At 48.0% G+C, this 16,040-nt stretch overlaps 1 protein-coding gene across 3 annotated transcripts in view; it reads left to right on the forward strand.

Annotated features, from left to right (window-relative positions):
• Rrn3 (RRN3 homolog, RNA polymerase I transcription factor) overlaps positions 1-13,819 on the forward strand; it is a 28,173-nt gene extending 14,354 nt beyond the window's left edge. For 2 of the 3 annotated variants that reach the window (XM_040733443.1, XM_040733445.1), the window contains 8 exons: positions 738-876; positions 2,251-2,381; positions 3,583-3,713; positions 5,240-5,424; positions 7,852-7,960; positions 10,062-10,214; positions 10,433-10,520; positions 12,429-13,819. In XM_040733443.1, the coding sequence (XP_040589377.1) occupies positions 738-876; positions 2,251-2,381; positions 3,583-3,713; positions 5,240-5,424; positions 7,852-7,960; positions 10,062-10,214; positions 10,433-10,520; positions 12,429-12,611 (1,119 nt within the window). In that variant the 3' untranslated portion in view covers positions 12,612-13,819. The remainder of the gene's footprint in view (positions 1-737; positions 877-2,250; positions 2,382-3,582; positions 3,714-5,239; positions 5,425-7,851; positions 7,961-10,061; positions 10,215-10,432; positions 10,521-12,428) is intronic. The other variant, XM_040733444.1, reaches the window with a different exon arrangement.
• The last annotated feature ends 2,221 nt before the right edge of the window (positions 13,820-16,040 follow it).

Here is a 16,040-nt window from a genome sequence, read left to right on the forward strand (position 1 = left end):
CTAATTGGAGTGCGTGATGTGATGATGGGGGGCTCGACCCCCCAGAGTTTGAGCTGAATTGAGGTACTCTTGGGGCCAGGGTTAGAGAACAAGAAGGCTGGGGTGAAGCTAAGTGAGACCCTGTTTTCTGGGATGTGGCAGGAAGTAGCTGTACCTTGGACAGCTTTCTGGAGTCTGTTCTCCTCTGCCACGTAGACTCTGGAGGTCAGACTCTGGTCACTAGGATTGGTGGCAAACACCTTTACTCACTGAGAATCCTGCTGGCTCTGTGCCTTTTGTGACTCCTCGGCATTGGTTCCTTGACTGGAGAAGCTATGAGCTGTTGGCACACAGCCCAGCAGCTGGTGACTCAGCCCCAGCACAGCGGCTACGGAAGTCCCCACGGTCAGGGATGGGACGTGCTGCTGGCAGGCCAGTTGTGTTGGGATCTTGTGAGAGTCCAGGCTGGGGTACAGCTTAGTGCTAGCACACATGCTTGATGTGCATGGGGGACCAGTCCCAGTGTCCCGCTCTGCCGCCCACCTATATCCCAAACCCCAAAAACAAAAGGAAAAGAGACGGGTGTTTGTTTAAAACTCGAGAAGTGACTTTGAACCACATCTCTGAATGTGAATGAGAGTCTGGGACAGTGTGTGCGTTGCACTTCTCTTTTAGAAGAAATGATAGCCTATGCCAGTTTTCCCAAACGTTAGACCCTCGGTGACCTTTTCATAATGTCTGTTTTCACTTCCTCAAAGGATGAAGATGAGGACCCTGACCCTGGACGGAAACCTGACCTGGACCAGTCTACCCAGATGGCTCACCCCGTCGCCGAGCGCCTGGACATCCTGCTGTCCTTGCTTCTGTCCTACATTGAGGATGTCTGCCGTGTAGATGGTAACAACCAGACTAACCTAGATAGTTGCCCAGTGTCTTGAGAATGAGGCAAGAAAGGCTCAGACAGATCAGCTTCCATGGCAGTGTCACAGCTGGAAAATGGGGGGAATGGGATTAAGATCCTAGTATTTGACTTCAAAGACTGGGGTGCAATAGATGGAATCTGGCCAACTTTAGAATAGATCCCTTGTGTTTGAGATGCTCTAGAAATTTAATAATGGTGTCTTGACCACCTGTATCATATAGTTCCTTGAGAAGCCCTTGCTAGATGCCTATTATGCCCAGTATTGGGACTTTAACTGCACTGAGCAAACGAATCCTCAAGAAACAGCCTAGAGCTTGTGTGTCCATGCACTTTGCTGTGGTTTAAGAAGGAGTTTATTAGCTGGACATAGTGGTGCACGCCTTTAATCCCAGCACTTGGGAGGCAGAGGCAAGTGTATCTGAGTTTGAGATCAGCCTTGTCTATAGAGCAAGTCTCAAGATAGCCAGGGATACACAAAGAAGCTCTGTCTGGAAACAAACAAACAAACAAAAGAAGATAATGAGTTTATTCATAATAGATTTGGAAGCCTGGCATAGTGGTACACATCTATAACCCCAGATCCTGGGAGGTAGAGGCAGAAGAGCATGAGGTCAAGATCAGCCTTTACTGCATAATGAATTACAGTTGTCTTGAAAAACAGAAAGAAAGGCCGGGCGGTGTTGGCGCATGCCTTTACTCCCAGCACTTGGAAGGCAGAGGCGGGTGGATCTCTTGAGTTCTAGGCCAGCCTGGTCTACAGAGTGACTTCCAGGACAACCAAGGCTGTTTCATTGAAACCCTGACTCAAACAACCCCTGCCTCTACCCTCAAAAAAGGAAAGGTCATTTTTGTTGCTTCACAGCTGTGTGATATACAGGCTTGCTTCCTTGTAACTGCAGGATTACACAGAATAAAACAGTCTGGAGCCATTGTGATGACTCTAGGACCCTTGTACAGAAGGTGTACACACACATACAGAAAGCAAAGTCAGTCAGTCATTTAAATACTGTTGTAGCCATAGCTTAACGGATAATTTGGGGGTGTTACTTTTGTTTGAATTTTTGTGCCCCCCGCCCTTTGGAGTCTCATGAATGCTCAGCCCTGACCCAAATGCTGATTCTAAATGGTACAGTGTTCCTTTAAAATACATACTTATGGCTGGGCCCAGCACTCGGGAGACAGAGGCAGGAGGATCTCTGTGAGTTTAAGGCCAGCTTGGTCTACAGAGCTGGTTCCAGGACAGCTAGGGCTGATACCCAGAGAAACCTTATCTTAAACAACAAAACAAGCAAACAAAAAAAACCCTAAAGAATGTATTTATGAAATTAAAGTTTGCTTTTTCTCCATAGGTAAGATTGACAATAATAAGACAAAGGACTTGTACCGTGATCTGATATCCATCTTTGACAAGCTGCTGCTGCCCACACATGCTTCCTGCCACGTACAGTTCTTCATGTTCTTCCTGTGCAGCTTCAAACTGGTGAGCGAAATGGCATTGCCATGCTGAGCGAGCGAGCGAGCGAGTGAGCGAGTGGTTTATAGGGTCTCGTCTAATCCTGGCTATCCTGGAGCTCAGAAATCTGAGTGCCTTTACCTCCTAAGTGCTGGGATTAGAGACATGTACCACCATGCCCAGCTGAAAACTTAATATTATTTTTTTAAATGTGAGTACCTATGCATGTTTGTGGGTATGTGTGCATGAGTAGTACCGGTGCCCATAGCAATCTGAAGAGGACCTCAGGCCAGGCAGTAGTGGCTCACACCTACGTGGGTCTCTAAGTTGGAGGTCATCCTGGTCTACAGAATGAGTTCTAGGATAGCCAGGGCTAAACAGAGATACCCTGTCTTGAGAAAACCAAAAACCATTTGAAAAAAGGCCTCAGAGTCCCTGCAGGTGAACTTTGGTTCTTTGTGGAGCAATATGTGCTCCTAATCCCCAACCCATTTTATTACTTTTTCCACAATTTCCCGTTAAAAACTGGAATAGCATTAACTACTATACAGATACACTGAAGGTGTTGTCCTGCCTTTGGTCACTAGATGGTGGCCTTTCCCTTCCTCCTGGTGACACTGGGAGTCAAATCCAGCTCGCAAGGGAAACAAACTCTACCCACTGGGCTATCCCTGACCTGCAAACCCCAAAGATATTTGTGGGGCTTTTTGTTTGATCGTTTTTGTTTTCCAAGGCAGTTTCTCTGTGTATCCCTGACTGTCCTGGAGCTCAGAGATCCAGCTGCTTCTGCCTCCGGAGTGCTGGGATTAAAGACTTTCTGACTTGATGATGTATGTCCCGTTACTGTCGTGCTTATTATCACTGTCCTGTTCAGAAAGTCTTCTTCTCCTGTGCCCGTAAGTTCCAGACTACCCCTCTTTCTCTTATCAGACGCAAGGTGTCTGTCCTTATGTTAAGCCCTTGATTCATTTGCAGTTGAGCTTTGTGCAGGGTGAGCGGTTCGGGTCTGTTTGCATTCTTGTACATGGAGCTGTCCCGTTGGACTTCACTAGAACCATTTTCTGAAGATACTATCCTTTTTCCAGTGTGTATTTCAGGGTTCTTTGTCAAAAAACAAGTGTCCACGGGTGTGTGAGCTTGTATCTGGGTCTTTGTTCTAGTCCAGTGATGAACATTTCTGTCTGTATGCATTAGAAATAAGTATCAAGCCAGCCGCCTCTCGTTGCAGGGATTTGCAGAAGCATTCTTGGAGCATCTCTGGAAAAAGTTGCAGGATCCAAATAACCCCGCCATCATCAGGCAAGCTGCTGCGAATTACATTGGGAGCTTTTTGGCAAGAGCTAAATTTATACCTCTTATGTAAGTAACCTAATTTTCCAAATGCTTTTTTAATGTTTTGCTTTAGGGAGATTATAGTATTGTCTCAAGTCAAAGAAATAGGTCTTACATTTTTGATCTGTCTTTGTAAAGCAAGGGGGTGAATCTGTTCACTATAATGCAAGGTGCTTTTATTTCCAAGACGTGATTTGAGATGGACAGGTCTCCATCTGGTAGGAGGTCCATGAGGCATCTGTGTGTGTTGACCTGAAGCCTGTCTCTGTTCATGTGTAGCGCCATGTTGTATGTTGTAGGTTTGCTGTCTCTGTTCATGTGTAGCGCCGTGTTGTATGTTGTAGGTTTGCTGTCTCTGTTCATGTGTAGCGCCGTGTTGTATGTTGTAGGTTTGCTGTCTCTGTTCATGTGTAGCGCCGTGTTGTATGTTGTAGGCTTGCTGTTCTTCATTTGCTTTTCAAATTAATTGTGTCCGTTTGGCCTGAAGAAACCCTTTTTTTGTTTGTTTGTCTTTTTCCGAGACAAGAGTTTGTGTGGCTTTTGGAAGCTGTTCTGGAACTAGCTCTTGTAGACCAGGATGGTCTCAAATTCACAGAGATCCGCCTGCCTCTGCCTCCCGAGTGCTGGGATTAAAGGCGTGCGCCACCAACGCCTGGCATGAAGAAACCCTTTTTAGAGTAATTGGTGGGATGGAGCTCAGTGGTCAAGCACGTTCAGCACTTGCAAAGCCCTGGCCCCCACCCCCAGCATTAACACTTAGGAGACTGCTTTCTTCAGGGGCTCCACGACACAGGGGCACAGGTGCTGCTAAGCCCCCCCCCCCCCCCAGTCAACTAAGTCTTGTGGTTCCAGTTTCTGAGTCCAGATGGAAAAGCCTCATCCTCAGCCACATTGCTGGCTGGCTGGGAGCTAAGCCGGGAAGTCTTGGCTGAGTTGGAGAAGCTCAGCTCTGTCCCTGAAAGTATTTGTGTCTTTTGTTTTGTTCCATTTTGAGATAAAGTCTTGCTCTGGAACCAGGCTGGTCTGAGCTCCCAACCCTCCTTCAGTCTTCTGAGTGAGGGGATGGGTTACAGGCCTGTGCTCCTGGGCCTTGCTCCTTGGGACATCCCTAAGGCCTCTTGCTCTGCAGAAATAAGTGCTGCCTCACAGAACTGGAAGGCATTCTTTAGTTCCAGTACCGGGGAGGCAGAGGCAGGTAGGTGATCTCTGTGAGTTCAAGGCCAGTCTGGTCTGCAGACTGAGTTCCAGGACAGCCAGAGCTACACAGAGAAACACTGTTTAGAAAAAAAAAGGCAAAAAACAACCTGAAAACAAAAAATTGCAAGGAACCTTCTCACCATCTGCCCTTTTCCTTCTGTTTTTTTCTCTGCCTATGGGTAAGGTTTTTGGTGTTGGGGATGGAACCCAGGGCCTCATAGCTGTAAAGCAATTGCTTACCACTGAGCCCGTGGTATCTAACCCTCATGAAATGGATAGTGAAAGAAGGACGGGTGTGTGCTTCTGCCTCCAGCTTTCTGATGAGTCCAGTAACACTGACTTTCTTCTCCCTGCAGCACGGTGAAGTCATGCCTGGATCTTTTGGTTAACTGGCTGCACATGTATCTTAATAACCAGGACTCGGGGACAAAGGCTTTTTGCGATGTCGCGCTCCATGGACCGTTTTACTCGGCCTGCCAAGCCGTGTTCTACACTGTCGTTTTCAGACACAAGCAGATCCTGAGTGGAAACTTGAAGGAAGGTCAGCAATGCGGTTCAGGCCGGCTTCTCTTACTGTACTTGGGTGTCGGGCAGTGCGGCTGCCGTGGGCTGATGCTTTTTTTAATGTGTGAGGGGCTTCATGTCGGTTTGCTGCCACAGGTGTGGCCGTGGCATCACGGGCTTGCAGAGGAGGGCAAAGGTTAGACTCTGGGTTTACTTCAGAGATGAGCAATTTCTGTTTTCCCTCTGCTGTTTATGGATAGTTTAGCTAGCTACCAGAGAACCACTGCAAAGGAGTCAGAGCAAAGGCTGTCTCTGATCCCCTTCCTGGAGTTCTGCACTTCCCTGCCCTTGTGGCCTTGCTTTTCCACAGAAGGACGCTCCTCCTCGTCCAGTGGTTCTCAGTCTCCCGACCTTTAACACAGCTCCTCATGCTGTGGCGATTCCCAGCCATAAAATTATTTTTGCTTCTACTTCATCACTGTAATTTTGCTGCTGTTATGAACTGATTGTAATGTAAATATCTGTGTTTCGATGGTTTTAAGAGAACCCTGTGAAGTTCTCGTGACCAATGAGGTCACGAGCCACATGCGCGCGCGCGCACACACACACACACACACACACACACACACACACACACACACACACACACACACGCATGCTGTGGAGGTCAGAGGACAACTTGCAGGAGGGAGGCAGTTAGTTCTCTTCTAATGTGTGTGTCTGGGGCTCAGACTTGGTTAGTGGCCGGCAGCTTTATCTGGTAGTCTCCCACCAGCCGTGGGCGGGGCTCTGACCTTTGCAGTCCAGCACATCCGTCTCTCTCTTTAAAACTGACTTCTGTCTGTGGGTGCCTCACCTGCACGTGCATGTCTGAGTGCTGTGTGCCTGTCGTGCCTTCAGAGTGACTTTGTGACTAGTTTACACAGTTGTTAGCTGCTGTGGAGATGCTGGGAATGGAGCCCTGGTCCTCTGCAGAGATAGGCCGCTCAGCCTCCACCAGATCTATCTGTAACTGTAAATTGTTCTGAGTCATGTTCCACTCGGTAGCCCAAGCTACTTTGGAGCTCCTGGTGGTCCTCCTGCCTCAGCCTCCCAGGGCTGGGACACAGGTGAGCGCCACGCCTGACTTGGTTTATGTGACCATAAATAATAAATAGGTTTATACATATTAAAATACATATCTGATGCATTATCATAGGTTAGATTTATTAACTTTAAAGAACATGTATGGGAGTTGTGACTGCATGTATGTCTGCACCATGTGTGCCTGGCGCCATGGGGATCAGAAGAGGGCATCAGACAGTTGTGAGCCGTCGTGTGGGTGCTTGGGACTGAGTCCAAGTCCCTTGCAGGAGCTACGCATGCTCTTAATCACTGGGCCATCTCTAGCCCCTATGTAATTTTTAAATTAAAACACATAGCAAAAATTCCTAAGAAAACAAACATAAATCGGTCTGTTGGCTGCAAAATAATAAATATATGTGTACTTTGTTAAAGATAATTTTGGGGGGGATTATTCCACAGTGGATCCTTGGTTAGCTTCAATTCATAATCCTTGTACCCCAGCCTAGACTAGGATTCCATTGTAGGAGGGATTCTTTGGCTTCAAGAGACAGGTTTACTTTATGATGAGGGACGGGCAGAGGGAGGGATACAAACCACAATGAGCCCCTGAGAATGGTGCTTGGCTGTGCAATTCTGACGTGCAAGTTAGACAGAGTCTGTTGTGCTGTATTCAGTCAGCCCTGAGCTGTCAGATCCTGAGTCCAGCTGGTCCTGAGTCCGCCATAGTGTTCTGTTGCTGTGAAGAGACACCATGACCACAGAAAATTTCATAAGGAGAACATTGAATTGGGGCTGGCTGACAGTTCAGAGGTTTAGTCCGCTATCATCATGGCGGGGAGCGTAACAGCCAGCACACAGGGCGCTGGAGGAGGAGCTGAGAGTTCTCCATCTTGACCCGCAGGCAGCAGGAGGCCTGCCCTCAGGGTGACCACCTCTTCTAACCCTGCCACTCCCTGAGTCTGTGGGGTGCCGAACCTATTCTAACCACCACCCTGTAATTCTTCACCTGAAGGACCTGTGGTTCCTTCAGAAAAGCTGTACTGAAGGACAGCAGTTGGCTTGAATGTCATTCCTGTATTTCTGCAAACAGCTTCTTGATAATGTCTTTATTTTGGGGTCTGCTAGAGCTCAAGCCCATCCTAAGCACATGCTGTACCACAGAGCCCTTAATTTTTTTTTTCTTCTGATTTTTCAAGACTGTAGTTTTGGAGGCTGTCTTGGAACTCACTCTGTAGACCAGGCTAGCCCTGGAAACATAGAGATCCACCTGTCTCTGCCTCCAGGGTGCTGGGATAAAAGGTGTGTGCTACTACCACCCTGCTAAATTGGTTTTTTAAATGTGTAATAATTTGTGCTTTTAAAGATAATTTTAACCCCCCCCTTTTTTTTTTAATCAAAGGTTTACGGTATCTTCAGAGTCTAAACTTTGAGCGTGTCGTGCTGAGCCAGCTAAACCCTCTGAAGATCTGCCTACCATCAGTGGTTAACTTTTTTGCTGCTGTCACAAAGTGAGTCATTTGCATTTCCTTTATGGACATTTAAAAAGTCAAGGGGGGAACTGTTATGCTGGCTGCCATGCGCTCTGGCATTGAGAGTAAATCCCAGTACATTTGAGATGTACACGCATGAGGAAACCAGTAACGCTAGTCCTGGAAAGGGTCCCGCTTCTAGCTCTTTTGTTCTTCAGCGACACTGGGGGTCAAGCGTGCTCTTATCCAGAGTGGCCTAGGACTCTGAGATACTTACGAGGCCAGCTAGTGATCTGCGAGGTGCACATAAGTCAAAGACACCTGGTGCACGAGTACATCGTTCAAAACAAACGGGAGGGAGCTTCGTGGTTACAGGTTGGGATAACTGAGCGGGCCCTCAAGAAGAACTTGCCCACAGTAAAAGTTCTCACTGCGTAACAGTGAATTCAGAGTCAAACAGTAGTGAATCCAGGCGTTCCTGAACGCGCATGGCACATCACCACCCCTCAGGTTCTGAGCACAGCTGCATCGCAGCTGCCCAGGCCCCGCTCAGACTCGGGGCCACAGCACGGCGTGGCCACAGTGTTTTTACTGTACGCCAGGGCTCCTCCCCATAGGAATGTGATGGTTTGATCATGGAAAGCAAAGGCTCAATTCTTTCCACCATCACTGCTCAGTGTGTAAATGTGGAATCCATCTATCTTTGGGCTGTTTTGTGCTATGTTTGATTTTCACTGATGCTGACTTGAATGTCATGAAAATATTTTAAGTGAATTTTTGCTTGGGAACAGTGCTGCTGTCAGTGAACCCAGTTCCTTCTACTCTGACCTGAGATTAAAAGTGTGCACTGCACCTGGTTGTTTTGAGTGTGAGGTTTTTGTTTGTTTGTTTGTTATTTTGTTTTGTTTTTTAAGACAGGGTTTCTGGGTAGCCTTGTCTGTTCTGGTCTCTGTAGACCAGGCCTGCTGGCCTCAAACTCCCAGCGATCCACCTGCCTCTGCCTCCCGAGTGCTGGGATTAAAGGCGTGCGCCACCACCCCTGCACCTGGCTTTTTGTTTTTGTTTGTTTATTTTTGTGTGTGTTTTTTTGTTATTTTGAGACAGGGTCTCACTGCATAGCCCTGGCTGGTCTCAAACTTACAGAGAGATCCTCCTGCGTCTGGAGATGTGCCACCATGCCTAGCTGTACCTGGCTTTTTATTCTTTCATTTTATGTGTCTGAGTGCTCTGCCTGCACGTGTGTCTGTGTAGTACCTTGTGCTCGGTGCCTGCGGAGGCCAGTAGAGTGTCCGACCTCATAGGCTGCATCCTCATATGTGAGCTACCATATGGATGCGGAGATCAAAGCTGAGTCTTCTGGAAGAAAAGCTAGTGCTGAACTGCTGAGCCATTACCTACATTTGTTTTTTTAAAGTACAGGCTCTGGGTATGGCTTAGACTCTCATACTTTACCCTGAGTTATATTCACCAGCCCAACTTTAAAAAGTAATCACTTTCTATAGTGCCTTGTCTGGGAAGTCACAGTTGGCTGGAAATGAGCTAACAGGCTGCAGTGTGGCTTAGCAGCAGATGTCCTTGACTACTTCAAGTCCTAGACTGTGCACAAAACAAAGAAAACTGCTCATTCCTTAGTACTTGGGAGGTCAGAGAATGAACCGACCGTTCAAGGTCTGCCTGCTCCATGGTGAAGCCCTGTCTGAGGACATGAGAGGCGGGAACGGGGAGGAAGGGGACACAGCTGGTGTGAGGTTCCTGCCTGTGACGCTCGCTCATGCTCGTGAGGTTGGAAGATTGCCAAGGCTGCAGGATGAGACCACAAGTCCTTCACTACAATTCAGAATACGTCCACTGGATCTACTCTTGGTCCCCAGTAAACAGTGAACCTTTTTTTTTTTTTTTCATGAGTCCTAATTCCTTTTGAAAAGAGAAAACAGACATTTTCCTATTATAAAGTCCCATCAATCTCCTCGATACTGTTTCCTCCTTGGCAGATATGCAAATGCCAGGCTCAGAGAGCTGACCCCAGGTGGTCCCGTTTCCTGTCACCCTCCGTTATGCACTGCTGTGCCTGCCTCTCAGGTATGACCTGTGTGCCTCACGACCCACAGGGTTGCTTATCTGCTGTCTTGTGTGCCCCCAGTAAGTACCAGCTTGTGTTCTGCTACACCATCATGGAGAGGAACAATCGCCAGATGCTGCCTGTCATCAGAAGCACAGCTGGCGGGGACTCCGTGCAGACCTGCACCAACCCACTGGACACGTTTTTTCCCTTTGACCCTTGTGTGCTTAAGAGGTAGGTCCTCCCAGCTGTCTCTGAGACAAGAAACAAGTGGGCCCTGAAATCTGAGAGGTGGCAGACACATTGCTCGGTGTGTGACTGGGGTTTCAGGATTCACAGTTCCCTTGGCAGCTGCAGTCCTCACTCCCTGCTTTGGTCTGAGAAGAGCTGCGGTACTGATTGGGATTCTTGCTACATCCTGATTTACTTTGGATTGCCGTCTTTGTTGCCAGGTCAAAGAAGTTTATTGATCCTCTTTATCAGGTCTGGGAAGACATGAGTGCTGAAGAGCTACAAGAGTTGAAGAAACCTACTAAAAAGGTAAATGTGTGGTGGAGGCACTTGGTGAAAGTCCCATGTCGTTACAGACCACAGTAAACACTGCTCTGAGTCCAAGCCCAGGTTAGAGGATTCGTGGGGTTGTTTCATTTATTCCTTTCGTGGGGTTTCATGAAGGTCTGGGGCCTCCCCTCCCCTCGCTGAGTGCTGTTTGCCACCGTACTAGGCAAGTCTTCATTTGTGTATTTGTGTGTGAGATCAGGGTGTAAGCCAGTGGTCAGCCTTGGTGCTGGGCCTCGGGAGCTATAGTTTAGAAGACAAGGCCTTCCCTTCACTTGAGTTTGCCAAGTAGGCCAGTGTGGCCAGCCCAGGGGCCTGCCTGTCTCCTCTTTCTCAAGGCCAAGGTTTCCCGTGTTCATTGTTTGTTTACTCATTGTTTATCCATTTACTTACTTTTTTAGGTGTTTTGAGGCAGGGTTTCTCTGTATAGCCCTAGCTATTCTGAAATTCCTAAACCAGGCTATCCTCGAACTCAAAGAGATCCTCCTGCCTCTGTCTCCTGGGTACTGGGATTAAAGGTGTCGCCACCACTGCCAGCATCTTACCTGACTTTTAAAACTATGGGTTCTGGGGATCGAAGTCAGACCCTAGCGCATCAACTGAGCTATTTTACCAGCCCCAAGTCTTGTTTGCTTTTAAATAACCCGGTACTTTGGGAGGTAAAAGTTGGTTGGAAATTAGCCTGCAGGCTGTACTGTGGCTTAGTGGTGGTGACTCTGTGGGGGTGCAGCGGGGAGCTGAGGAGGAAAACGACTGAGAATAAGTGGAGCCGTCCCAGGATGTGGGAGGCTGCTGAGGCCACAGTGAGGCCACAGCAGAGCTTCACTGCCGCTGGTGTCCCCAGCACTAATGCCCCTCAGCCACTGTGACGTGTGCTCCTGTTCTGGAGTCCTCAGGGACACACAGACCTGTGTCATTCCTCAAGCTTCCTGCCATGGATCCAGCACAGTCCTACCCAACAGGAACTTAGACCTAAGACAGTGGTTTCCAACCCGTTGGAGGTGACTCTTTCACAGGGGCACCTAAGTGGCAAAATTAGTTATGAAGTAGCAATAAGTAATTTTATGGCTGGGGGTCACCACACTATGAGGAACTGTATTAAAGAATGGAGGCATTAGGAAGGTTAGGAACCACTGCCCCATAGGAAATGAGTGATGTTGCTGTCCGTAGTAGTCTGTAGTACTCTGACCCGTACATTCAGCATCATAATGTACTTGCTGAGATGGGAGCTTTCACTGGCTTGGGACATGCCAGTTAGGCTAGACTTAGTTCTGTTTGTTTCGCCAGTGCTGGGATTTTTTTACTTCAGTTTTGGGGGTGGAGTCTGCTCCCTTTTTACTGACTGAGTAATTTCTCTGGCTCAGGAAAGGAATTAGTAAGCTTTTCATTAAAAAAAAAAACAAAAACAAAAACCTAGGGGTCCTGGGGAGATGGGTCATCAGTTAAGAGCTCTTCCAGAGGACATGGATTCAGTTCCCAGAGCTCACAACACTCTTGGGACCTCCTCAGGCAAATGCTCATATGCATAAAATAAAAAAATATTAGGCCCAGGCATGGTGGTATACACCTTTAATCCCAGCACTCAGGAGGCAGAGTCAGGAGGATCTCTGTGAGTTGTTGGCCTGTCTGTTCTACAGAACAAGTTCCAGGACAGTCAGGAATGAATAGAGAGACCCTGTCTCAAAAGGCTGAAAAACAAAAATTAAGAAAAAAACAAAAAAGTGTGTGTGTGTACGTGTGTGCAAGTTGAGGGGGTCGGTTCGTTCCTTTCACATGCTGGTCTGACTCAGGTGGCCAGACTTGGTGACACACCTTTACCCCCCTCCAGCAGCCCATGAAGACTTTTCTGCCTGGTACTGTGGTGTCCTCAACGCTCTGTTCTTTACACAGGAACTAGTGGAAGAAGAAGACGATGACTTTTTGAAAGGTGAAGTGCCCCAGATGGATGCAGTGATTGGCCTTACCCCAAGCTCCTTTGACGCCCACTTCCTAAGTCCTTCCAGCAGTGTGGGCTCCCCGCCCGTGCTGTTCATGCCAGACCAGTCCCCACTCACCTCCAGGATCTGTGATTGAGCTCTGCTGCTGTCCCAGAGCCCATGAGCCCCCCTGGACCCTGTGTTGGACTAGTCTGTGCCTCCTGTGTCCACCTTCCTTGTTGGACTTGGGCCAGTATCTGAAGGGGCCCAGGTTGCGTGTTTGCGGTTTGCTCCCTATGGACAGAAGGAAAGGTTGAGTGTCCTGTGTAGTAGTTCACGGTGGGCATAGCAGTCAGTGCTGATGCTCCGAATGCTGTTGTCAGCCATGCCCTAGTAGATGGCCTCGTAACAGGTTCCTTTGATCAGAGTCTCTGCTGGTCTCGTTTTGGTAAGAAATCTTCCGGGATCAGTCCTGCTGCACATACTCTTTAACTGGATCCTGCTTACGGTGGCATAATGGTTTCCTTTTGATGGAATTGTCTTTGTGATGTGGGGTAGAGGGAAACGCCAGGCAGGGGTGAAGTGCTGAGAGTTTGGGCTGGCTTCACCCACGGAACAGGACTGCAGAAGGACAGAGAAGCCGGGAGGACAGGAAAAGTCACCGTGCAGGACAGAGGGTGAACACGGGCGTCAGCTGTACCCAGACTGATCGTGGCCTGGGTGTCTGAAACGCAGTTTCACAGATGGCACAGCATGGACTCTGCTTGAAGAGCCGGTCTTACCATAAGCCGCTGCTCCTGCTCCTCAGCGGGCACGTGGAGAAGACTTCCGGTGTCCTTCCTGGGATCTTACATGTAAACTTTGTAATTGGGAAAACAACCCTTTAAGTATATTTAATTTTTTTTGACACTTATATTTATTTAAAGGCAAGCAATATTTTCTTGGTCACAATGTTTTTTAATGGAATTCTCTCAAGGTTTATATACTCTTGTGTACTGACACTGATGCAGATGCCCTCTGGATTTCAGTCTACCTGTTAATGCCTTTTTGGAACAAAGACATTTTTATTGCTTTAAAAAGCTTTCAGTACAAGGCAGGCAGATCCTGAAGTCCCAGCCTTGGTGGAAAGTCAGTAGGAAACCTCGAGGTTCCTTTTTAACTGCTGACAAAAAAGATACAAAGGAACTGCATCCATAGATGCTGACAGGGTGTGGGGTTTGGGAAGTGTCTAGAACGTAGAAGGTGTGTTGACAAACATTCCTCTTTGCAGAGGGGCTTGGGGAACAAATCCCTTGTGAAAAAGAATGGTGTAGCTCACCTACTCATATCAATGAGGGCTGTAATAAAGACTCCTCCCACAATGTTCCCCTGAGTGGTGTGTTTGGATCTTAGCCTCCTGCTATTATAGTAAATGGGGGTGGGATGGTTCAGAAATGAATGGGCAGTGGTTAGGATGGTCCCCATGGTTTAAGCACACCCATGAAACACTTCAGAGAAATTCTGTGCTCTCTGAGCATATGGTATACCTATCATTTCAGCACTCAGGAGGCTGAAGCAGGAGTATTTTAAGTTTTTTTTTTTTTTTTTTTTTTTTTTTGGTTTTACAAGACAGGGTTTCTCTGTTTTGGAGGCTGTCGGTCCAGCCTGGCCTCGAACTCACAGAGATCCGCCTGCCTCTGCCTCCCGAGTGCTGGGATTAAAGGCGTGCGCCACCAACGCCCGGCTCGTATTTTAAGTTAAAGATAGACATAGATATCTATGGAAGAAACTAGTGAGTCTCCTTGGAAAAAAAGAATGGTTGTCTTTTTGGTACTGAGGATGGACACCAGGGTCTTCAACAGGAACCTCTCCTGAGGTGAGAAGAGTTGACAAGCGTTGCACAGTTTACAGCCGTTTCCTTGGGGTTGCCTGGGATGGGGAGCATGCTGAGCACACACACTGCAGCGGCTCCCCGCACAAACTTTTCTAAGCAGTAGAGCCTCTTGCCCACAGAATGCATCGTGCTTGCCCTCTGTGTATCACGGTCATTGTGACGTGGGGCCTCCGCTGGGCTGGGCCTCGTGCCTGACTCCATACCATACGCAGGCTGGGAGCGCAGTCGGTGCCTTGGGATTTGTCTACCGCCTACTAAGTTCTTACATAATGTTCTTTTAAAAACATCTCACTGCTAGGAATTGATCCTCAGACCCTGCTACAAAGGTGTACGTCCACTGACCCACACTCCTGGCTTCCACACATCCTGTTTTTAAAATTATGTACATTAACGGAGAACATAGAGTGCAGTTTAGCACTCCTACCCTTAACTATTTCATTGTTCAGGAAACTTTCAAATTCCTGTCTTCAGGTTTGTATACAACTGTGATCCAAAGCCATAACTGGACTGGAGATGGCTGTGGATGCCAGCACTTGCTCCTTTACTAGAAGACAAGTTCTGCTGACTGTACCCACATTAGGTGGCTCACAGCTACCTGTAATGCCAGCTCCAGGGATCTCCTAACACATAAGTCCTAATAAAAATAAAAAAGCCACAATCTCAGTAGACAGGGCTGTCATGAATTCAGATTAACCTAAGGCTACACAGTGAGTTCCAGGCCACTGGAGAAGGAGGACCTATGTTGTGACATTGTTCTAGGAGCCAGGCGACTACCATTCTTGGGAGTTCACCTGAGCCCCTTGCAAAGGAATAGTCCCAGCTTGGCTTGTTGACTATTTGCATTCAGCCACAGGGGTTGAAAGGGTGTGAGATGCAGCTGTTTCCTGTCACCTGTTGTAGGCAACTCGGCCTTAATTGCATGGGGCCTGGGAATAGTTAGGCCTGGGAAGACTAGGGGAGGGGACCTCTTATTCCTGCTGGGTAAAGGCTTTCCAGATGCAGCTGGTTGGGTGGGGGCACCCACATTTCTGTAGAACCCTCACCTAAAGGCCAAAAGTCTCATTCATTCTCCAGCGTGAGCTTTGATGGAATGATGCTGAGGGCTGTTACTGGGACCTTGGTTGGTTTCCTATACACACTTAGAGTTGACACTAGCTCAAGTCACCCGGGAAGAGGAACCTCAACTGAGAAAATGCCCCTATCAGGCTGGTAGGCGAGTCTGTAGGGCATTTCCTTGTTAATGGCAGAAACGGAAGGGCCCAGCTCACGGGCAGGAACACCCCTCGGCAGGAGGTCCTGGGTGCATTAGGAAAGCAAGCTGCACAAGCCAAGGCTCCCATGGCCTCAAGTGCCTGCCCCAACTTCCCTTCATGTTAGACTACAAACAACTCTAAGCTGAAACTCCTCCAATCTCAATCATCAGACCTTTGAAACAATGGGTCCCAAAGAAATGAGAATTTCTCCAGGAACCTCATGCTGGAAATAGAAACTTGTCTCCAGGAGAGACTTTACAGTTATAACAACTTGTCAGAGCACAGAATGAAAAGTCCAGTATTATAATAGTGGGTTGACACAACAGCAGGAATATGGGCCTTGAACACAGCAAGGTGTTGAACGGGAAGACCATAGAGGAGAAATAAAGAAGACAAAAAGCAGTAACAGTTGGGACCCTGGAGTGCTTCCAGAAGCTGATATATATGCCAAGCAAGTTTA

Source organism: Mesocricetus auratus, unplaced genomic scaffold (assembly GCF_017639785.1).
Source record: "Mesocricetus auratus isolate SY011 unplaced genomic scaffold, BCM_Maur_2.0 Super-Scaffold_100031, whole genome shotgun sequence".
NCBI lineage: Eukaryota > Metazoa > Chordata > Mammalia > Rodentia > Cricetidae > Mesocricetus > Mesocricetus auratus.